This window comes from Topomyia yanbarensis, chromosome 3 (genome assembly GCF_030247195.1).
Source record: "Topomyia yanbarensis strain Yona2022 chromosome 3, ASM3024719v1, whole genome shotgun sequence".
Taxonomy (NCBI): Eukaryota; Metazoa; Arthropoda; class Insecta; order Diptera; family Culicidae; genus Topomyia; species Topomyia yanbarensis.
In genome coordinates, this window is record NC_080672.1 from 298,313,446 (window position 1) to 298,338,131 (window position 24,686).

Below are 24,686 nucleotides of genomic sequence, written 5' to 3' on the forward strand. Positions count from 1 at the left end.
AGCACACCACTGAGCTTTTCTCATGAAGCTGTAAATTTTTCACGTTTGAAAACCGTGTTGTCGATTTCGATTGGTCTGCAAATTTCACTTCTCCGGTTAACCACAAAAAATCCGAAAGCACCAGCCACTCTCGCAGTGAAGGGTAAACGGGACAAGGATTGCCTTTTGCTACAGATAACAGGAGAAGTAGAATGAAGCACACAAGAAGCACGCCTGGGACGCATACTGTGGTGTCTTCCGCAATTGTTTGCTGGTCGGTTATTCGTCATCGCAGTCGCAAGCGAAGTTTCAACAAAAGGTCAACAGTTAAGGACCGCTGCAGAAGAAGCCAAAAATAACACCGGAAGAACTCGTTTGAAACAAACTATTCAGTTAAAATTTTTCATCGCCTCACCAGACCCGGAGAAACTGATGAAATACACGGAGGTCCGGAGATCGTGTCCAAAAACCGGAGTCTCCGGGTAAAATCCGGAGGGGTGGCTACACTACCGATAAGGCATTTTTACGGTTGCGACTCTTTCTTTGATCTTTGTTGTAATTGGGTACAAGAGAGAACATATTAAAAACTACAGTTGCTGCCCTTGTTATTATACTTAAGCTGAGCAATAGAATCTTCACTTTGTTTTCATCGTTAATCCGTATTATTTCTCAACAGAACTCCTATGTTTCTAATTATGGTAGTACTACATGTATTTTTCGAAGATTCACCACGTTCAAACAGGCCCGTAGTGTGCGGTTAGCTGAGTTGACTCCCGCCAAGGATGCTAACCTTGGGACACTGAAATTTTGAACTGCTTTATAAAATAAATGCGGAAAAGTCATAAAACAAGTCAGGATAAATGTGCCATTCCCAGATACACACTAAATTATTGTTCGTAAGTCGAACTGAAAATGAATGTAAACACCAACGGGTTGCAAATTTCAGACTGCATCAAAAGAGCCAGAAGACCACGTCACGGCCCTGTCTGTCCCGTTAAGATTTATTCACAATAAATGGTGTTGCTCTGAATGAAAAGATGGATAAAAAAAGAAATAGAGAAAATTGCAACTGCAAAGCATTAATCGCTCGTGTTTTCAGTTTCATAGAATCATAAGTGGGACTGATACGTTATCAAGGGCATTAAATCTGGCCGCCTTCTCTAAGTCACACCAAATATTGTGGAGTCGGTTCTCACGGTAAAGCGGGACAAGTTTCTATTTGCCGTGAGACATGTCACTCTGCCTAAGCTCGACGCCTGCCAGCAGAAGACAAAAGATTAGTCCGTACGATTTTAAGCCTGTCTCTAATGACTCTGCCACTTTTAGTTTTCCGATCTCTATATTACACATCGTTGCTCTCACTTGAGTACTATGGATCTAAAATTTTCATAACTTAGTTCTTTGTAATCTCTAGCTAATTAAATGTCGGTTAACGGTAAAAAAGAAAATATAACTACATATTGGTTGAAATAAAAAATAAAAAAACATCGTGGAGTAAGCTAGATCAATTATCATCGAGAAGACAGCTCAATGCCAAACGGTGAGAATTAAAAAATGTCGGGAGAAGTTCCGAAATATCACAAAGTTGCTGGTGCCCCACCTAGGCCCTGCCTATCCTGCATCCTTTAATTCTCCAGTTGAAAAGTCGCATGTGATTTTTGGTGTTTCTGGGAGCGCAAGAGGGTACTGCACTGGTCTCATAAGCCAGTCATTGAGTCCCACTCAGAAAGGATTCTTTGTGTCAGTAGAATCGTATCACTAGACATGTAATGTTCTGTACACTAGGAATCGGCGGCGAAGTCTGTCGAAAAAGAAGGTCAAGTTCCGCTATGGAATGTAGTACCATGATTTTTCTTTGATTTGGAAGTGCTGGAAACTACTTATATGATCTTAAATATTTAAGACCAAGACCTGCTTACTTCAATTTTGATGCGGCATCTATCCAAATCGTGGCATTTTCCTCTTAAGTTATAGATAACCGTGTTCGTAATCAGAATGCCTTCTAAAAGGTGGTTCTGAAAATTTTCGATACCCCACATTCCCGCGTTTTAATGCTTCGACAGACAAACTCGCAATATTTTTTTAAAATATTATTTTCTATTTGATTATATTATTTTGTTTGCATTACATTTCTAATTTAGTATATTTGGTGTTCAGCCGCAAGTGGTGACTTTTCATCCCTATTGTTTACATGATTCAGTTAATTATTATTAAGTTATAATATGCTTTCGCAGTTAAGTTTTTTTTTCAGTAGGATGTTTTAAACCTATTTGTTTTCTGAATAAGGAGCTAAACAAGTCTTATGAACTATAAATAGAGCTAATCGTTGCAATTGAAGATTGGAACGATTTTTGTCGGAAGTTGCTTATAATACTGTTCGTCATAATTTCTAATGTTTCTATGTTTGCGAGTCTGTGCAACTCATTTGTGCTAAACCAGGGAGGACGCTTCAAAATCATTTTCAGAATTTTATGCTGAATCCTTTGTAGCGTTTTCTTCCTAGTAGCACAACAACTGGCCCAGATTGGCACTGCATATAGCATTGCCGGTCTAAATATTTGTTTATAAATTAATAGTTTGTTCTTTAGGCAGAGCCTAGAATTCCTATTTATAAGAGGATATAAACATTTTATATATTTGTTGCATTTTGTTTGGATTCCTTCAATGTGATCCTTAAAAGTGAGTTTTTTATCGTAAATCAACTTAACTTTAACTTGATCTGACCAAAATTCAAACCATTAAATTTAATAATATGGTTATTATTTGGTTTAAGAGAAGAAGCTCTTGGCTTATGCGGAAACACAATCAATTGTGCTTTTGCCGCATTAGTGGAAATTTTCAATTTTTCAGGTAATCATTGAAAATATTTAAGCTTCGTTGCAGTCGATTGCAGATAATACGAAGACTCCTACCAGTGGCTGAGATTCTAGTATCATCACAGAAAAGTAACTTTTTACAGCCTGTAGGTAGATTTGGAAGATCAGAGGTAAAAATATTGTATAGTATTGGTGCGACGCTTGATCCTTGAGGAACGCCGGGTAGCTTATCAGATTTACAATTCTGATAAGAAACCTGTAGGGTACGGTTAGTAAGATAATTTTGAATTATCTTTATTATGTAAATTGTAAAATTAAAATCCCACATTCTGGCAATTAATCCTTTGTGCCAAACACTGTCGAAAGCTTTTTCGATGTCTAGAAGAGCAACTCCAGTGGAATAGCCCTCTGAGATATTTGCCTTTATCATGTTAGTTACTCTCACAAGTTGCTGAGTAGTTGAATGTCCAATACGAAATCCAAACCGCTCAGGAAGAAAAATAGAATTCTCATTGATATGTGACATCATTCTAGTTAGGATGATTTTTTTCAAATAATTTACTAATAGAAGAGAGCTAGGCTTCAAAATAGGAATAATCTTGGCATTTTTCCGTCTTTCAGGGAAGTATGCTAATTCAAAACATTTGTTGAATATTTTGACCAAGTATCTCATGGTGATTTCGGGAAGGTTTTTAGGAAGAATGTTGAAAATACCATCATAACCAGGAGCTTTCATATTTTTTAACTTCTTCATGATGGATTTGATCTCATCATAGTTTGTTTCAACAATATCGTCTAGAGACAATACTTGATTTGAAACGTTTTCATATTTTTGTATGACTTCGGTTTCAATAGGCCTCACAACGTTGAGATTAAAATTATGGACGCTTTCAAACTGCTGAGAAAGTTTTTGAGCTTTTTCTTCGTTTGTAAGAAGTATGTGGTCACCTTCCTTTAAAGCTGGAATTGGTTTCTGAGGTTTCTTAAGAACCTTGGAAAGTTTCCAGAAAGGTTTAGAATTTGGCTTGATTTGTTCAACCTCTTAGGCGAAATTTTCATTTCTTAAGAGTGTGAATCTATGCTTAATTTCTTTTTGTAGATCCTGATAGATACATTTCATAGCAGGATCACGAGAACGTTGATATTGACGTCTTCGAACATTCTTCAAGCGAATCAGAAGTTGAAGGTCGTCGTCAATAATAGGAGTATTAAATTTTTGCTGTGTTGTTGGTACTGATAGATTTCTAGCATCAACTATACTGCCGTCATAAGCTTAATTGTCCCATGTTCTATGGGATTCCCTATATACATGGGACAAGTATGCGTAGAACGGCAGTATAGATATACTTAAATTTTGTAATGCCGTATCAATGTCAGCTTTATTTTGTAAATCAAGGTCATGATTAAAATTATTCTCAATATAAGTTTTTTACCTTTCCCAATTCGCTTTGTGATAATTTAACACTGAGCTAATGGGATTGGAAACAGCTTCTTGAGAAAGTGAAAATGTTACTGGAAGATGATCAGAATCAAAGTCAGCATGTGTAATCAATTCGCTACAAAGGTGACTTTGATCTATCAAAACCAAATCAATTGTTGATAAGGAATCCAGACGAATGGCACGTAGGACCATTCGGGAACGAAATTGAATAATAACCAGCAGAGCAATCATTAAAAAGTAGTTTACCGTTGGAATTGCTTTGAGCATTATTCCAGGCTCGGTGTTTGACGTTAAAATCACCGATTATGAAGAATTTCGACCGATTTCTTGTAAGATTTTGTAAGTCTCCTTTCAAGAAATTAATTTGCTCGCCAATGCACTGAAAAGGCAAATAGGCTGCCGCAATAAAAATGATACCAAGGTCAGTTTCAACTTCGATACCCAAACTCTCGATCACCTTGGTGTCAAGAGACGGCATAACGGAATGTTTGATCCTGCGATTAACCGCTATTGCGATTCCTCCGCCGAATCCAACGATTCGATCAAATCGATGAATAACAAAATTAGAATTACTGTTCAATTTAATATTTGGTTTTAAAAAAGTTTCGGTCACAACGGCTATATGCACATTATGTATCCTCAAGAAGTTGAAAAATTCGTCTTCGCACGTTTTTAATGAACGAGCATTCCAATTTAATAAATTTAAATGATTATTTAAAGTCATTGTTAAACTTTAATTTCAATACAATTTTGTTAGCAAATTCCCACCCCACTTGAAAAGCTTCAAACATGGAGGTAGAATTTAACATGGCAATCATCATAGGTAACATAGAGTCTTGCAAGTATTTTAATTTTTCTTCCGTTACGCTACCTAGATCCATTGGATTAAAGGATGCGTTGGGTGCAAACGAGTTTGTGGGCGTGGTAAAGGTAGCAGTTATTTTGGCCTTGTTACCTGCCACTGAAGCATAAGATGACACATCATTGTAGGATGGTGTGACGGAGGTAGAAAAAGTTGTCAATCTATTTTGAATCGGATTAACACGTTTGGACGTGTTTTCTTGAAGTATACCTGAAGAAGTAGGTACATTTTTTATTTGTTGTTTTTGTTGTCTAGAACGAGAATTTATAATTTTTTCTCGAACAGGCCAACCCCAGAAATTCGATTAATGATTTTCGCTACAATTAGCACATTTGAAACTTTTTGTGGTTTTTTCACCGGACAAGTATCTTTAGTGTGCGATTTATCACCACATATCATACATTTGGAATCCAAATGACAATTTTTGTGCCGTGCCCAAAGCCTTGGCATCTACGACACTGGGTCAGATTTTGAATTCTGCCCCCATGTCGTCTATAATGTTCCCACTTTACTCGCACGTGGAACATAAAACTTGCTTTTTAAAATACTTTCAAATTTAAAAATTAAAATGAATTAAATAAAGCTCCTGGATAATTCCAGAGCGTACTGGCGTGTTATCGCCGCTAGCCTTTCTCTTCATAAGAATAACTTGTGAAGGAGAAAAGCCAAGTGAATTTTTCAATTCGTTGGATATTTCATCCAAACTTTGACCTTGTGGTAGCCCTTTCAAGACAGCTTTGAATGGTCTATCTGTCTTGAAACCATATGAATAAAATTTATATAACTTCTCCGTAAGATACTGGAGTAGTCGTTTGTGGCCAATCAATTCCTCCGCTGTAACTCGACATTCTCCTCTTCGGCCAATCTGAAAAGAGACTTTTACGTCCGGAAGGAACGTCGAAAGCTCAGTTCGAAAGGCTTGGAAGTCGGAGATCATCACTGTTACAGGTGGAGGTGATTGTGTTTTCTTCTCATTGGCATTATGCGCAATGCGAGGAAATTTAGAAATTTCATCAGCTTCACATTCGGATAAAACATCGAATGAGTTGCTGCAGTCAATTGAATTTTCGGGTGGAGAAGATACCCTTTTCCGTTTAGCTTTAATTTTTGGCACACAGCCTTTCTGGGTGGACCCAAGCATGTTGGAAGAATTAAATATTTCATTAGGCTGAATTGTTCTTGAAAAATGTTTTAGTCTTGAAAAAGACTGATTGAGTAGAAAAAGTAGGTAGTCTTGAAAAAGACTAATTGTCGAAAAAATATAGGTAGTCTTGAGAAAGACTGATCGAGCGAAAATATAGGTAGTCTTTAGAAGGACTGTTGCTATTGAAAAACTTTAGGTAAACCAGGAGCTATCACGATTTGTGACCGGTTCGAACGAAGGTTCAAGCCGGTATGAACTCGCAATATCATTAACGTTCTAAAATGGCTCTATATAGGGGATATAGAAAGTGCGCCATCTCACCAAATTACCCTATAATATAAATTGACGGATAAGAGCGTGTGCAAAGATGTTTCGTGCGATTTGCTATCTGGTAACTTACATGGAACGATCCTGTTAGATTACTGCCAAATGCAGACAGATGTTTGTTGCTCGATCTGCAGCTTGGAAACCCGTCGCATAAATCTGCAGAGCATTTTAGTACTTGACTTGCGGTCAGGAAATGTCGACAGCTCATTTCTTCTCTCAACCTTTTGTGAATATATACGGTTTTCTCACTCAATTTAGCTTAAGTAAACGATTTATTTTGAAAACTGACCAACGTTTCGGACTTTTCATGAGGCATTTTTCAAGGAAAACCAAAAAGATTGTGATTTGCAAATAAAAAGTAAGTATTTCGTTTCCTTAAGCTAAGAATGTCATAACCGAAGTAACAATTGAAGTTTTATAGCATGCTACAAGTGCAATCTATGTTTTGTTAGTGGCTATAAAACTTCTATAAACCCTCAATTGTTACTAGGAAAATGGTCACAAAATTCCATTTCCACTTGGTACAATACTCAATGATAACTTCGGTCTACCATTAGTTGAAATTTATTTATAACCCCACTATGCTATGGATGCCTAATCACCGAACTGTGAAAGGATAAATCCATGGAACCGACAGATGGTACCGTAAATTTAACGAAATATATTATGTGTTCGGTTTTGACGTTTCCAGGCATAGACGTAAGTTAGTAAAAAGAGATATTTTATTCACAAAACATTTGTGCGGTCAAATGAAATAAAAATAAAATAAAAATATAAAAAACGAGCGCGCCCTTGTTCAATATTTTAGCAATTACCAAATGCAGAGTCTTCCAACTTCAAAGAGTAAAATAATTTAAACCCACTCCATATCGAATCTGACTCACGTAAGAACTTCGATATTTCATTGTCTGCACAGCTCGCTTATGGGACTATAATTTCATAGCGACTAATTGATGAATGACTTAATTTGTCCATAGTTTATAGTTCCCCTTTGGATTAGGTTCGCTTCATGCGATGCTGGTAATTACAAGCGATAGCCACATTTCCCATTCGTATGGCAGATGGGAGGTTCATTGAAATGTCGATTAGTTAGCTAGCCGTTTTGTCAGCACTTCAGTTAGCGTCTATGCACACGTTGGGCGTGAACTATTTCGTTCAATGAACGATAATCGGTAATTTGTTGAATGCTAGCGATAGATCAAAAATAACTGTCACATAGTCTCTCACGATACCGTTTGTTGTCAAATTATTTTTTTATATCGATTATAGAGATATTAAACTTCGGGACATTCGCCTCTTTTTTGAGTTAGAAAATCTCTAATCGTAGGAAATCGAACCCAGGTGAACTGCGTATTACGCAATCGATTTACCAACTACCAACTATACGCGTTCTTTGTTTTAAACTGTTTCCCATAATCTTTTTTATGAATATTTTAAATACAAATGGAGTGAATTATCTGTGTGGTTCACATTTCCATAAGAGTTTAAAGGTGCCGGAATTATTTGTGTTTCAATTCCTTTCACAAATTCCACTCTCTTATGCTCGTTTCGAACTTTTTCTATCACCAAACCATCGCACGTCATTTGCTGTATTCCAATTTCCCTCCTAATTATGCCCTTTGAAATGACATCGATGTCACCACAAACTAACCTTTCGTCAATTGTTCTTTTCATTCTATCGACCTTCGCTGTCGAACCCATTTCAGAACGGCAGGCACGCATGTTCGACCCTGTGTCCACACGAGAACCTGCCACCACCCAACGATACGGCGATTTGTGTGGGGCCACGATTGGTAGAACTTCCGGATCACTGCTGCCGGGTGTGGCTTTGCGAGCAACCCGCAACCGACGGTAAGTGTTTTATCATGTGAAAAAATACTTTATATTACTTTGATCGAGGAAATTTGTTGGGCTTGAATGTTGCATACTAAAATGCAATGTAAATAAATTGTTGTATTTTAAACGAATGAAAATCTCAAATTGAGCTGGTAAATAACTTTTTGTTCTCGTTCTGAGAAAAACCGAGCCGTAACAACATTCCTGGTATTTTTATTGTACATTTTCATCGAAGTGACACGCACCAAAGTAATGTCTTTGGAAAAAAACTTTAAGAATTTTAATACGATCATTTTAAAAACTTGACCTAAGGAGGTGTTGAATCTAACTATCCAACCATCTACAACACTTCCGTAGTGAGATTGTAAACAGCTCGTTCCCTTAATCTAACTTTACTTTACAAACTTATCCAATGTAAAAAAGCTAACTGTCCAAAAGTCAGATTGAAATCTGTACCCGCCCTTTCAACTTCCCATGAATATGCTGATGAGGGATCTTGGTTTTTTCCCCTCCGTATCACGCTGGTCTTGAGAACAAAGCTGTACCCTTCCTGACCAACGAACGCGCGGAGCCTTGGCAAAAATAATGTTAATGCCACTCGAAAGTAACACTTTTTTTCAATGACCCTTGCCATTGTCGGCACGGTGAGCGATGGATGGGAAACTGGGTAAAGAGGGCACTCTCTCTTGCGTGCGAATTTTCCATGCTGAACGTGACCAAGCCTTTTGTTCCGGCAGCCGCACAGGCAGCTATATTTTTAAAATTTAGCTCATTTTTTACCAACCCTTTTCCAGTTTCTGCCCTGCTGGGAGTGGGAGGTTGCAGCGTTTCATGAACACGAGAGTGCTACTTATCATGATTCCCATTTTTTAAATGTTCATTACTGTTTCGCTGCTTGGTTCCAGTTTGGACGACATTCTGGGTGGACCTTTTTCGTTTGACTTCAATTTGTTCCAATCTTTCTAAAATGTAGAAGGGTATTTGCTACAAAAGTCCTTTCAATTCAGAATTAAAATTCCAAAATAAACTCACCATCATAATAAACTATACAAGTATAATATTTAATTTTCTTTTTCCCCCAACGCCAACGCGCACCGTTTCTCGAATTGCTGACGTAATTTTCCCACCGGACCATTCAATCGCACACATGCATTCCCCACGCATGCAGTGAATGCAACTTGTTATAATTCATCCACATCGCTATGGTCAACGTGTTCTCAAAGCTGCGGAATAGGAGTATCTACCAGGAACATCACCACGACGCCCGGCTGCCAGAGGCTAAGCACCGTACGGCTCTGCGAAAACCACAAATGCAACCGACAGGACAATAACTACTACAGCCTCGGTAACGACTATGGCGGTGTTGCCGCTGCTGCTGCTGCTACTGCTGTTAGTGGTGAGGACGTGGAGGGTATCGTTGGCGTAGGCGGCGGCTCGAAACGACAGCAGCGCTATCCGGTGGCTAATAGTTTGCTGCTTCTGGGTGAACCAGAGCATCGCAGAAGGGTGAGTACGATTCTGTGATTAATAAGGCGGTGTGAATGTAAGCGTGATGAACGGTGTACTCTAAAGTAACGGGATAATTAGCCTTCCTTCCGGTGGAATGTGTAATTTGCTAATGATTTTGCTCTCTTTCTCTAATATGAAATGAGAGGGAAGGAAGTGTTGATTTCAGTTTTACTTTCCATCTGTGCTTACAGAAAGGCCACGAGTGTCGGAGTGTTCAGCGTACATCCTCTTCCCGTCTGCGGCTGGGACCGTGTGTATCGCGGAAGCTGTACAGACCAAAAACCTGTGGCCAATGCCAGGATCCTAAAATGTGCTGTGTGCCTTCTATCACCACGACTATTAAAGTAAGTAGTTTAACATGATATAAATTGCGCAAAAGGTGGATGATCATTTGAATGACTGGCGTCCAAAATGGACTAACCCGCATTTAGCATTCTTACTGATAATGGAAAGAACTTCCGGATTTGCAAATTAACATTGTTTTGATTGTTAAATACACGATTTTTAAGCAGTTCATTGACCCATGCTGTCTAGAAAAAATCAGATCATTACATGAACTACCTTTCAATTCACGAGCATTATTAGTCGGTAACTTTCAGTGTAGAGAGTTGACACTTTCACTGGAATTTTCGAAACATTGCGCTCAACAATATACATGCAGAAAATTAATATTAGATAACATACATGGCAAGTATGTGAGCAGCACTCATCTTCAGGAATGACTGTTTGGACCGAAACGTCAACGTACAACGCAATCCAACTAAGAGCAGTATTATATCGATACAGATGGCCAATCGATAGATTAATTTTTCTCAAAACGAACTCGGAAAACGAACGAGAAAACTCGAGTTTTCATAAGACACAATGTGGGGTTATCCCCAGCTAGTTAGTACTGGGGTTGCATCCATGGTCAACTTTGACTGTTAAAAGCAAAAAATCCAAAAATTATTTTCACATTTCTCAAATGACAGTTTGAAACATTATGGGTTAGTCCCTTTTGAACGCCAGCCGTATGTCGGAAACCCAAGCACCTTAAGTTTTCTCAACAAGCCATCGTCAACAAGGTTCCATAGTGGTAACAGTACATCACCTTGAGGACATCCGCAGACACTCCGCTATTTTATCTGTACTTCTCTTACCGATATCGGTTGCTAAGCATTGCGTGTATCCAGAGCCGCTGAGAGGGGAGGGGGAGCGGGGTGTTTCTCCCCGGGCCCGGAGTTATGGAGGGGGCCCGGACATTGAACAGAAGCAATGATTCTATCAAATATTTTTTCAATAACAATTTATTTGAAATTTTTTAGAGTTTCAATGTTGGTATGATTTAAATATCTCCAATTTCTATCATAAAGTTTATCGTACAAAACATGATAAAGTTTACATTGCATGAAAGCCTAATCAAAAGAAAACTTTAAAACTTAGTACTAAGAAATGATTTTAGCGAGCAGTGGGCAAAAAGTCAAGATCGTTTTTCGTAAATTGTGTATTAAAAGACTGAAATTTATTTTCTATTTCATGCTTTATTAAAATTATCTCATGGATTTTGACCAACTATTTAAAAATTGAGTTAGTTAAAGTTTGAAGTTCTGGGCTCTCGAAATTGATTATGATTCGTATTTAACTAATTAATTCGAAACTCAATCTGAGGATGGGTTTAAAAAAAACAGTGGTTTTTTAATGATAAGTCCAATTGCGATTTTTTTTCAGTAGGGTATGGACTTCTATTTATACTCATTTCAATCCGTCGTGGCTGCTAAATGAATTACAACAGAATCTATTAGAAGGAAGAAGAAAACTCAGCAACCTTCTTTTATAATGCTCAACTGGTCAAATGCAATTTGTGAAACGAGTTCTGAATAACTTCACAAATCAATTAAGAACATGAAAATCCACGAAGAAAAGGATCCACAGTGATTTTTCTTATTCACTTGAAAAATTTTATTTAAATGCGAGAACCCGAAAGATTTTGTCATCTTTGATTAACTTTCTCAATTTAATTGAATTTTCACAATATTTTTTCCTTTGTTTCATGTTTGCTTTTTTGTTTCTTTTTTTTATTTCATCCAGGTTTTTGTATTCTTTCTATTCTCTTTATACAATCTTACTTGACTTTTTTTATAATTTGCCATTTACTTTCTTTTTTTATTTTTAGCATTTTTTTCGTCTTTTTTAAAATTTTCCCATTTTCGCAATTCGTTTCATCTTTTCATGTTTCTTTTTTACTTTTGTACGTTTTTTGTATTCATTTGTTTAATTGTTTTCATTAAATCTTTTTTTCCTTTTTGTTTTCACTAATTTGTAGTCACATTTTGCTTTTACATTTTAACGGAATTCAGTTAGCTAGAGTCGGTTCTCACGGTAAAGAGGGACATGTCTGTTTTTACCAGGAGGCATGTTGGTGGACTTGAGTGATTCGTAGTTATGCTGACTAAGCTCGACCTCCACCTCCAAAAGACAAAGTTACGCCTGTAGGATATTAAGCCTGTTTCTAATGACCCTGCTACTTCTAGTTTTTCGATCTGTAAACTTCACATCCTTGCTCTCACTTGGGTACTATGGCTCCAAATTTTCATAAATTTGTCTACCCAGTAATCTCTAGCTAATTGAATGTCATTACGATGCAAACAAGTTTTCGTTAAATTTATTTAATTTATATAATTTATTTAACTAAAAAAAAATTCTTTTCTTTTATTTCTTTGCATTTTTTCATATTTTCCAATAAACTTATTTTAGTATTTCTGTATCTTCCTTTTTTTCTATGTTTTTCATTTTAAGTTTCTCTCAAAAAATATTAATTTTTTCTATTTGTTTCGATTTATTTTTTTTCATGTTGCGAAATTTTCTGTAGTTCATTTATCAGTTTTGAAATTTATGCTTTTCTTTTGTATGGATTATTTCATTATTCTCCCATTTTTGTTTCTTGGTATATCCCATTACCTTTAGTATTTTCCTTTTTTACCCATTTAAACAATTTTGAATTCCTTGTTTTCTGTTTTGTTGCTTTTTTATTCGAATATTTTTCCTATTATTTTATTTTGATCTTTTTGCGTTTTGTGCACGGTTTTTTTGGCTCCAAATTTTCATAAAGTCCCCTACCCAGTAATCTCTAGTTAATCGAATGTCGTTAAGATGTAAAAAAGTTTTCATTAAATTTATCTGACTGAAATTTTATTTTCTATTATTTCTTTGAATTGTTTCATTTTTTCCAATAAACTAAGTTTAGTATTTCTGTATCCTCCTTTTGCAATATATTTTTCGTTTTAGGTTTCTCTCATTTCCTTAAAATTTCTATTTTTTCTATTTCTATCGCTTTAATGTTTTTTTCGTGTTGTGAAATTTTGTGTTCTTCATTTATCAGTTTTGAAATTTGTGCTTTTCTTTTGTATGGAATTTTTTCGATATTCTCCCATTTTTAGTATTTTCCTTTTTTACCCAGTTAAACGATTTTGAATCCTATGTTTTCTATTTTGTTGCTTTTTTATTTGAATATTTTTTCTATGATTTTATTTTTTATGTGTTTTGTGCATGTTTTTGGTTTTCCATCGAATCAAATTTTAATTTTTTTCCACTTTTACTTTATATAGATTTATTTATTTTGTAATTCATTTGTTTTTTAAATTTTCTCTTTTTTTATTCATGATAATATTCCTGTTCCTTCCTGTTTCTTCTAGGATTATCATTTTTCCATATAAACCATTTTGATTTTACATGTTTCCTATGATTTCACTATTGTCTGTGTTTGGGCTATTCCCACTAGTTCCTGTTTTCTATTTTATCTTCAATCTATTCTGGCCAATTGTTTCCATTTATTTTTATTTCTAATAGATATTTGAAAAAAAAATAGCTATGAAATTTTTTTTTTCATAGTTATTTTATTTTTATCTTTTTATTCCATTATTGTACTTTATCATTTCTTTTGTTTTGAAACATTTTTAACGTTTTATTATTATCTCATTTTCATGCATTCCATTGTTTTAATGTGGTACTAATTTTTATATTTCAAAAATTTTGTGTAATTGTTATTTTTACATCTATCTTAGTGGACACGTTTCGTTTATTTCTATTTTATTTATTATCTTTGTTTATTGTAGTCTTGTTTGTAACTTTTTAGTTGTATTTATTTTTCTTTTGTCATTTCTACTATTTTTCATGTTCATGAAAACAACTAAAACAGTTTTAATTTCATTTTTCCTCTTTTTCAATATTTTACTCATTTTGTAATATTCGTCTATTTCTTCAATGATTTTAATTTCTTTTTCATTTCCTTCGTTTAATTTGATTGTTTTAATTATGCAGTCGTTTATATTTTGCTATTACTTCAAATTGTTTTCATACATTCACTTGTTTTTTTTAATTATTCCATTGTCCTAATTTTGTTTATTTTCTGTTGTTTGATTTTTTTCTATTTTGCTGTTTGACAAAGAGTAGAACTGTGCTCTTTTGTTGGAACTTCCCTAGCAACTGCAGTCACTACAGTCGACTGTAGTGACGGATAACCGGATTCTTTGAGACCCGCGAAGAGTTCCGGAAGACACCACAGTGTGCTTCTCACACTATGCTACTTTCCTATTCCTGTTAGCTCTGGCGGAGAGCAATGCTTGTTCGGCTTATCCTCCACAGCGAGGGTGGTTGGTGCTTTTGGATACTTTACGGGTAACAGGGGAAGTGAAATTCTTCAAAATTAACGGACTAATGTGAATGGTACAGACAATTAAAGCGTATGCTTTACCAAAACAAAGGTGAATAGGAGTAAATTAGATAATTTAATCGATTAAGGTACTCTAAAATGTCTAGCGATCGATTTCATTAAAATTTCTGTCTGGTATCACGTTTTCTCATGTTTTTCATGAAGTCTACCGCAGGTCCGTAAATATCTCCGGGTAATAGATTCACCAGAGGTGGCAACCCTAGCTATGTATAACTGCGTAAATATTGAAACATCTATTATATATACTAATATATGTCATTTGATGCAAATCTCCATTCATAGATGCGCAAACATTACTAGCTTAACAATCTACCACTGAAGTATAAGACATGTTGATACATTAAATTCGGACAAAATACAGGAAAAATTCATAATTAGCTATTAAGATTTTTGTTGGGTCATACTATCATCAGATTTTTTGGGTTTTCCACTCTTAATGCTATCCACGAAAATATTGCACCACAAGTCTCTCAGAACGACACACACTAACCATATCTACTTGAATTATAGTTTAACGTGTAATGTTCATATTTTGTAAATTTGGTGAAATATATTTGCAAATATTTAGAAAATTGGTGAGTTTTCTTTCTATAAAACAACATAGCCAAAAAAATTTAGATCAAACTTTAGAAAATTCAGCATCACTTGAATTCTAAATGATCTGCCACAGTTTCGAGTGTGACTGATATTTACCGCCAGGGATAGATTTAATATCGTTGAAAATTACAAACAATAATTGTATATTGGTCACGATCTTTTGATACGGCAAGCAATCTGCAGTTGCGGCAAATCAGGTCAGGTTTATATCACAACCAGGATTATAACCCAGAGCACATACCAAAAAGAGTGCCTTCACAAACATCGACTACCTCTTTTAGGCAACACTGTGGTTCTCCGTTATTTTGGCCTGATTTGACGTCGCACAGAGGAGTAACTAGAACAAATTCCTGGCCAATAACCAAAATATTTATTTTTTTCGTTTTTTTGCTTCGTTATATTTTTTTACATACATAGAACCCTACTGTATCACCTGGCAAAATTGTGAATATGTCGAAAATTGTTAAAGAATTTTTGCTTTGATGCAAAATGGTGATATTTTAAGGGTTTTTTTAATCATTTTCATTATATATCCAGCAATATCGGTTTCTGGTGATGATGATTATTAAATAAGACAATATTATTACAAACGTAGTTGAACACAACCATTTGTATAACTTCAGCCTAAAACTAACTGAAAATAGTAGTGTTGCTGTGCATTTCACCAACTTAAAAAAAAAAAAAAACGTTTTTAAACATTTTATTCCGAACTTGAATGATAAAAAAGTTATATTAAACGGCGAGATCAAGCAAAGTTGCCGAAGCAGTATTACAAAACAAGATTCCAGCTGTTCAAATAACATCCGGACTCGTCCGATCCACAAATTCCAAGCGATTTGAAAATTTTGAAATTTTTACTAATTTGTGGTACACCGAAATGCTGTAGGGCCAATTACTATGTTTGGAAAAATGTATCTCTATGAACGCGTGCACGGACGTCCCTTCCCCTCTTCCTTTTCCACTGATCATTTGTTTATGCAACTAGAAAAACAAATGTATTCACAAAGATCTCCTCGAGATTTCTAGTATTCGAAAGGAAATAGAAAATTGACCTCTGCACTGATAGGTGGATAGATACAAAATTGTTCCAAAAACTAGTTATTGCATATTTTTTGTTCATATTTAGGCACAATAACAGCAAAAGTAGCAGTAAATAATTTTGGCTAGGATTCGACCTCAGTTACTCCTCGGTGCGTCGTACCGTTATGCAAAGTCAGTGCCAGAATTGCATACATTCATCAAAATAAATTTTGTGCCCAAATACTGCAATACGCCAAACTGCCCAGAACTTCAGTGAATCGAAAGAAGTGGTTGTTAAACCAAAAAGGTATCTAATATACTAGAAGTACACATGATATAAACTACATCAATACCACTCAGTTGGATGTGTTTTACTTCGGATTTAGCTAACTGAAATCAGAAGTACATGTACCGAGTGTTCGTTCGTTTATTTCGTTTGACTGTGTATTATAATAGGGCTGATAGAACAATATGACAATCTACGAAAACCCAGTAACAATATGCCAACTGTTAAAATTATGCATTGGTTATCATTTCAACACGAAGATGTCTTTAAAAGAAGCTATCAATTTTTTTTATCTATATTTTTAAACTACGGCTTAAAAAAGAGTTATTCTTAACATTATAAACGTGAGCAATATCATGTTCCTGATGTGATGAAACTGGATATGGTTTCAGAAAAATAATATTTCAATAAACATTCCACTTCACGAACAGAAAGCTATGAAATCAATCAATACTGTGTTGGAGAATCCCTTTAGATGATTTAGAATCAGGATGATTCTTTTTCAAGCCCCGCGTTTCTTGCCGCAGGATAAGGTATAGTGATTCTTTGGTTGGTCGAGTATATGTCGCCGTGACTCATAGTTTATCTTTACATTTTACATTATTCTGGTTTATACGAAACTGAAATCGACCTAGTGTGCCCACGCGTAAAGACGGTACAGTAGAATGTATCCTGTCGCAAGACAACAAGTAAGGACTTTTTTAAAGATATGCTTGAAGTGGCCATATCCTCAAGTAGAACTGGAACGATTCCACCTTTTCCCAGAGATTTATCCGGAGCCAAACTTTCAATCGCCCATTTGATCGATTCGGTTGTCACAAGCAAATGCCCAAGAATCAGAACTACCTGAAAAGAACTTAGGGACAGTTGTCAGAGATCGCTCCGTACAACGTGAGAAGTGTGTGTGTCAAAAAAACAGTTGAGCACTAAACATTCCTAAGATGAGTATTGACGATCAGCAATTTTTATTGAACTGACATGAAAGTCTTTTGATTTCGAAAATAATTCACTTAATCTACTAGTCTCGTTGAGATTTGAAACATTTGTGCAGATACATTTCTAACCACTTCGCTCAGATGATTGAAGGGCATTTCTGTATGCTTTGCGAGCCAACTTAAATGACTGCTCTTCTACATAACTTTTTGAGTCAAAAACAAGTTCGGTGTTCCACTAAAGGGTTTCGCGAGAAGCACGCATAACTCGAAGAGGACAAGCCTCCTGGTATGCTGCTACTATGAGTGAGTTTGTTTTATACACGACCTCATCCAAGCCACTTAGAGAGTCGATTGTCGGATGATTCCTAGCTACCAAGTTCTCTTCGTAGATTTGGGATTACGATATGTGACTATATCTAGCGAAACCTTTAAATGATCTAAGACAAAGTACTTATAATCAGATAATGATAAGATAAAGAGCAGAGAATTACATCTAACACCTCTTCTATGCCAGCTCGTGCAAATGTTGGATGAATTCCAACATTAAGTATGTGTAGATTTGTACTACCTAAGTATTCCATCAATTCGGTACCACCCAAAATTGATATCTGAGCTGCCTTAAATTATGTAGTATGCATTTTCATAACCGACGATAATGAGTGGAAACCCATTTCTGCCACAGTATAATACAACCCTTTTGAAATCATCAGAAAGCGATGGTTAATTATGCGGAAAACTAGCCGAATAATAGCCGTATTTCTTATTTATATTACTAACCAGTTGTGAGGTCGGATATAAGACATGCGTCAATAGTACTATTCGCAAATATACTTGCACTAGGCATTTTACGTGGATTTTGCCATTTTTGTTGAAAGCTACGAAGATTCGGTTAAGGGTTTACTTATGGTGAATATTTTTTTTGTATCTTCCCTTTCCAGGTTGAACTTCTATGTCCACTGAACTCGGGTGATCCGTTCGAATTCATCGAACATGGGTACGATCTGTGGGACAGCGCTTTGATCGATCCGCTAGACCAGGAGATGCTGCAATCCCGTCAGATCCAAATCGAGAACAAATTCGTCGATGTGCAGTGGGTGCTGAAATGTGAATGTGGACCCAAAGTAAGTATAGCAATTAGCAGTATCAATTGCAAATTGATAGTCTGATTCATTACCGAAATATGATATGTTGTGATAATTACCATTGAGGCCCATGTGGCACCGACTGAATGCGTTTTTATTAATTTAGTTGACTAATAACACCAGTATCTGTTGCAGTCTGTTCACGTTTTCAACCAGAGCTAAACGGCAATACAAATAACACATCCCCAACTCACCAACATGTTCGACATTTCCCTGTGGGGATGCGGTATTAAGTACAATCCTATTTACCGTATGAATACATTTTGCTCATACGATTCAATCACGAAAGCTTTCACCACAAAACCAACCCATTATCTGACGCAACAGCAGGCAGGGGTTGAATTGGCTTTGTGTAATGATACTTGGAAGAAAAGGAGCAATGCTTGACCGAAACGCCAACTTGTAGCAAAACTGTAACTCGTTAAGACGCTTCTTGCTTTCAATACCTACATATACCATGTATTTCGATCGACACATGCCACAAGGGAGTGCCAGCTCGGAGCTAAGAAGGATTGTAATGGTGCTTTGCGTAATTTCATAGAGAGCATCTAAAGTGCATGACGTAGTCCCTAAAACGTTATGCGAAGCATGAATCCGAAAAGACTACCTGTAGCCCAGTAGAATGGATAGATTATATAATGTCTTGAATTATTACGAATTTTATTTTTAAATCGAAATCCTAGCAGGAAACATTCGGTTTGTCTATTCGTAGGTTGAAATCAACTCATAAACTCCCAAAAATGGCTGAATAAAGCAGAATTTCCTTCCCAGCTGAATGATAAAGATGTCTGCCCTTGATGGGACTGCGGATTATGACCCAGACATTACCCGTGTCCCCTCTATGATCATGATGATACTTATTGCGTTCGAAAGTATCCTCATCAAAGTGGAATGCGGTCGAAGTGTTATTTTTATAGGTAGAAATATAACCTAACCACCTAATAGAAATTCTGTAGCAACGTTACACAGATTTGGTTTCTGTTCTGTGGTCGGGCACATATACGAATACGGCTGAATGCTTCGACCGTTGTTGGATAGGGCGGATGGGAGACATCGCATACCTGTGGCATTCCATTGGCACTTTCTCTCACCCTGAATTGTTTTCAAGACGACATTGCGATGGGACAGGGCTGAAGCCTATAGGTCAACCTTCATTCTGCTTAATATGTCGAGGCTATTGACACATGGAATGCGGTCTTTGTGGTGTAACAAATTAGATTTTTTATTGCTCAACTGCAATCTTGATGACATTGTGGAATGATGTGATGGGGTTGAGTAAAAATTTAGCACATAGTTGTCAGTTAGGTAGGAGCTGTGTGTTAACGAGCAAAATTACAAATTGATTATAAATATAAGCCTATCACAGCTGCAACCAATCTTTTTAGTATTTCTCAAAATTCTCATTTTCTTATTAATCACCCCTCTTGAAACATTTCGGAAACAACCCCTTATTAGCGGGTTCTCCGTAACAATATCGAAATAAACGCTTTGGTTCACCCACTCACACACATTTCCTTTGTTGCTACTTCAGGAGACCACATCGCAACTAGCATCATCCCGGTCAGATCGGAATCAGCTGCACCATCCCTCCGTTTCCGTTTTTTCTTGATTCCATATAGATATGTAGGATAGAGAAAACAAAGACAAAAGCTGTCGAGGAATTTTCACCACACTGCTGTCGAACAATGCGTTGGAGCAGATCCGGAAGTCTTCTCGAATTGTACGCCATCTCCCCGTTTTCTCAACCCCAACCACACGCCGGCTGTGACGACTGTACGTGGCATTCCATTTAATTATTTACATAGCAGTGACTTCGTTCCGCTGAAAAGCAACTCGGGAAAAAGTTTCTGTTTCCACTTGCTTTTTGTTTCATTTGCACGTGTTCACCTGAGGGAGTTTATTTAGTCGGAAATTCAACACTGAGATGCTCAGATATTTAGGATCTCATAAAGGGTGAAATCGGGTTGAAAATGGTTTTGTTTAAGGGAAATCCTTCGAACTCATCGGAAACTTCCTGGTATTTCAGCACAGGTGAAGCTAATAGGTGAAAAGGTATTTTGCAGTCTAATCGAGATTGTCGAGACTCTGTTTAAATTAGGCTGCGACAAATTTGCGAGAAAAAGTTCGGTGGTGCAAGCACAGATGCAATCTTTGCACAATATGTGAGAGACGGCTCTAATTGACGTCTGTTTGTTAATGTGATGAAGTTTAGAATAACTGGATGTTATTTTGCTACGACACATAGGAAAAACAATTTACATTTTCTGAACCACACACCGCGCTTACTGTGCGTAATCAGATGGAGGTGAGACATGATAATTTGTTGGTAGAATAAAAACAAAACATTTTACTGACATAAACTTGAATCATTTTGCTTTGGTTCAAAATTGTTCCCGTCAGTTGTGTAGAAAAACTTTGATGAATATGCAAATGTACCTTTCATCATCCCATTTAAATGTGAGTGCTGCACACATCATCGTTGCGTTGCGTTGTGACGATGATTTTGGTGGATTGCACACTAACTTCATCATGTTTGACTGCTGATGATCTAATAAGAGTTGCATAGGAAGTGGTAAGTAGGAATTCATACCAATCCGACTCATATTAAAACTTCAACAACATGGTAGCCATCATTGCCGGCCGCCCCATCTCCATCGTTCACGAGGAAGGATGAAGGATAAGGTAGACGGGATGTGTCGATGCTCCACCTACTTAACGGAATGTAGACGACTCATCAGATTCTTCCATATGTATCGCGCAGTTGGTGTTTTGGAAGTGTATAAGGTCTGGGAATTGCTCCAAGTAAGCGATGCGACCTGTAAAGCATGGTTTATTAGATAGTAGTTTAGTTGGTTTTCGAGTATACGATCACTCGAAAAAGAAAAGATTTTGTTTAGTTTTTGGTCCTTTTTAAACTCTGGGAAGTCGGCTACCGAGAGTATCCTATTTTTTCTAAACAAAAGCAATTTAAACTCCGCACCATGGGAGTATTGCATAGAAAAACTAATCTTATCTGCATAATAGTCCGGACCACTATTTATTGCGACAGTATTCAGACCTATTCCTTCTCTACGATATACTACCGAGTGATAATACGTTGTACGTGATAACTCAAGATGTTATAAATCAAGGAAAGTTTTTCCTATTTTCCATACCGGATTGTTTGCGAAATATACGTATACGAACGATAATAACGAACATTGAAGGGAAATACAAAGGATCGTTAACCTGATGCACGGGCTTGTTAGCAAAAACGTAAATTGAAATTAGATTCATAAAAACAGACGTGGCGAGTACGGTACGTATTGATCCGTGATCATCGATACTAATCTGATTAAGGTTTTATTGGGGCTAATTTCCGAACAACTATTTATTGAGAAAAAAAATTAAACGAGGCTTCCATACAAACCGAACCGAAAGATTCACTCTGAAAGACGCATACACTAGCAGATTCATGCGCGCGTCGTTTGTTCCTCTTCCCTGCTAGCATACGACCACAGATCCTAGCCGATCTTCACTAATGCCACTCCCGATCGAAACGAAACTGAGACAGACTCTAATCCGCCAACCTGTTGAAGTGGACGAACTGACAGTGGTTGGAGATAGAACCCGACCCAGTCCCGAGTTTAAGCAAAAAACGGCAAAAGGTGGCCTGAACCCCGGTTGGCACTGCGGGGAGGTAAGGGATAGGAGTTCTGTATCAGAGGTGAATGGCGACATCGATTGGCCTCATGTTGCACGATAATACAGCTTTGCCAACCCCGCACATGATAAAGTGCCAGTTCTTTAGAAAGCCAATCCAAAAAAAAATTGTTTTGCTTCTTTCCTAGGATCGAAACTCGGGATGGGCTGTTACATACAAATGAAACGCGTTGTGAGTACATATATCCACAATATTGTAAATCATTGCAACAGGATATCTATTTGTACGCCTTTTGCATGTATAGTAGCCAGTTGATTTATCCAGACTGTCGACACCACCCTTTAGCGAGTTGTACATGCTAATAATTTTTAGCTTTTCCTTGCAATCTGGACTCACCATCACGTCGGCTTTACTTGGCATGGATGAAGGGTCAGTGGATATGAGCAAGATGGTTTTGTTTTTTGTTTTCAGTCCACGAAATAAGCATAACCTTATCTTCGTGGAAACCGTAAATTGTTGTTCCAGGCTGCTTGGGTTTTCCAGGTAGAAATTCATCGGGAATTTCTTTCTTGTTGGCGCGTACTGTCCCAATGGCTACAAATCTCAAAGTCAGTAGCTCGGCCATAAGAGTTAAGCTAGTGAAAAAATTATCGAAAGTCACATGCCGGTTGCCCGAGCAAATACTCATGGGTTCAAACACCACATAGCCCCTTGAAAAGATCTTAAATATGGTCCGTGACAAAATTCACAACCATCAAGACACCATAAAATGGTCTCAATAACCCATAAATACACCAACATATGGTATTTTATATGGGATCTACCGGACCATGGTGATGGTGTTTTCATGGTTTGAACCCTTTTCAAACACCCATGTCAAGCCCCATGACCATACGGGTATTATGGGCTTTTCGTTTGGGTGGTGTTATAAAACGGCTTCAATAACTGGGTGACTACACGTTTTCCTTGTTGTAGCTCGGGCTTGTTATTGATTTTTCCTGAAAAAGTCTGTATGACGTTTCCACGTAACAGATAACTATGAATAACATACCTGCATAAATGTGAAAATTACATAGCATGGAGTTCACAGGATCGACCGCGCTCCACATTTTAATGCCGTATCGACAAGGCTTACTTTTCATGTAAATGCGAAAACAGCACCTACCTGGATAAGGTATCATGCGCTCATCTATAGTCAAGTCCTGGGATGGAGAGTACGCATTCAGGATGTTCTGCCTTACACGTTCTGTGACCTGCCGTACAGTTTGTAAGCTATCCTTCTTTGCGTTTTGGTCAAACGAGCAGGTCATCGTGAAATTGAGTCATCGAAGGTACCGATAGATCATTTCAAACCTACGATATACAATTAAATTACTATTATAAAAATCTAAATCTTACTTGACCAAGCACCAATCTCACCTGGTTCTACCCATAACAGCCGGATGAAACAATCGGCTTGACACTTCGTCAGTACTCCACATATTCTTATAGTTTAGCTTAGAATTGTGGTTTTTCCCAGCTGCTATAAGAATTGCGAACCATGCCCATATTTCGTCTCCTGTTACATCTCTGAAATCAGGATCGGAATTCCCCTCGGCATTTGTGAAAGGACCCAAACTATTTATAATCGTATCGTCGAAAAACACTCGGAACGCATCAACCGGTGTTTGTATGTCCTTCAAATCAATTTTGAAATATGGACCAAACTTTTTCGGAACTGCTTCGAAATTTGGATCTGGTGAATGTTGGGTCCAAATCACTGCACCGCATTTGATACAAAGATATTCGAATTATCGTCCTCGAAATCGCTTCCAAACAGTGACACCCCGTATCCACAGGATACTTCATCTTCCAAAACAAATGTGTCCGGATCAAGATACTAGATGTATCAGAATTGTCGTCGTTTGTATAATCCATACTAAAATCAACTTTCCTTTTTTTGAAATTCATTCATACTATTCTACATCCTTATAAATACATCAAACTGTTATTCAATACACAGAAGAATTGAGCAATGCAAAAATTATTATATCCAACTGCATGGGTGGTTATTACAGACGTGAAGTGCATCGCGTATTTTGGAGTTTGTCACCTGTAGTATACTTCCGTTGTACTTTACACGCCTACGACTTTACATATGACGAATACTAATTCTTGGCATAAAATTTTAGTGTTGGGAACACAAATGATATCCTTATATAACATTATGGTGTCCCAAAATGACATCATGTTAATAAAGTCATCGGGCTCACTTCATAAAAGACGAATTTCGCGCCAAATCGTATTCAGAGTTGGCAGCACCCTCTCAGATTTTAATGAAACTTTCTGTACATGAAGACTTTCTCACAAAAAGCCACTTTTGTTTTTTTGTTTTTTCTAAAAATGATCTAGACTGTCTTTTGAAAAGGGCTAAACTTTTTTTTACCATTTTTTTTCAAATT

General features: G+C 36.9%; 1 protein-coding gene across 1 annotated transcript in view; it reads left to right on the forward strand.

The window, feature by feature from the left end:
• The window catches only part of LOC131691315 (uncharacterized), a 257,425-nt gene that overhangs the window by 214,485 nt on the left and 18,254 nt on the right, over positions 1-24,686 (forward strand). Inside the window, exons 6-9 of the mRNA XM_058977606.1 lie at positions 8,276-8,420; positions 9,574-9,911; positions 10,106-10,258; positions 18,399-18,581. Of these exons, the coding sequence (XP_058833589.1) occupies positions 8,276-8,420; positions 9,574-9,911; positions 10,106-10,258; positions 18,399-18,581 (819 nt within the window). The remainder of the gene's footprint in view (positions 1-8,275; positions 8,421-9,573; positions 9,912-10,105; positions 10,259-18,398; positions 18,582-24,686) is intronic.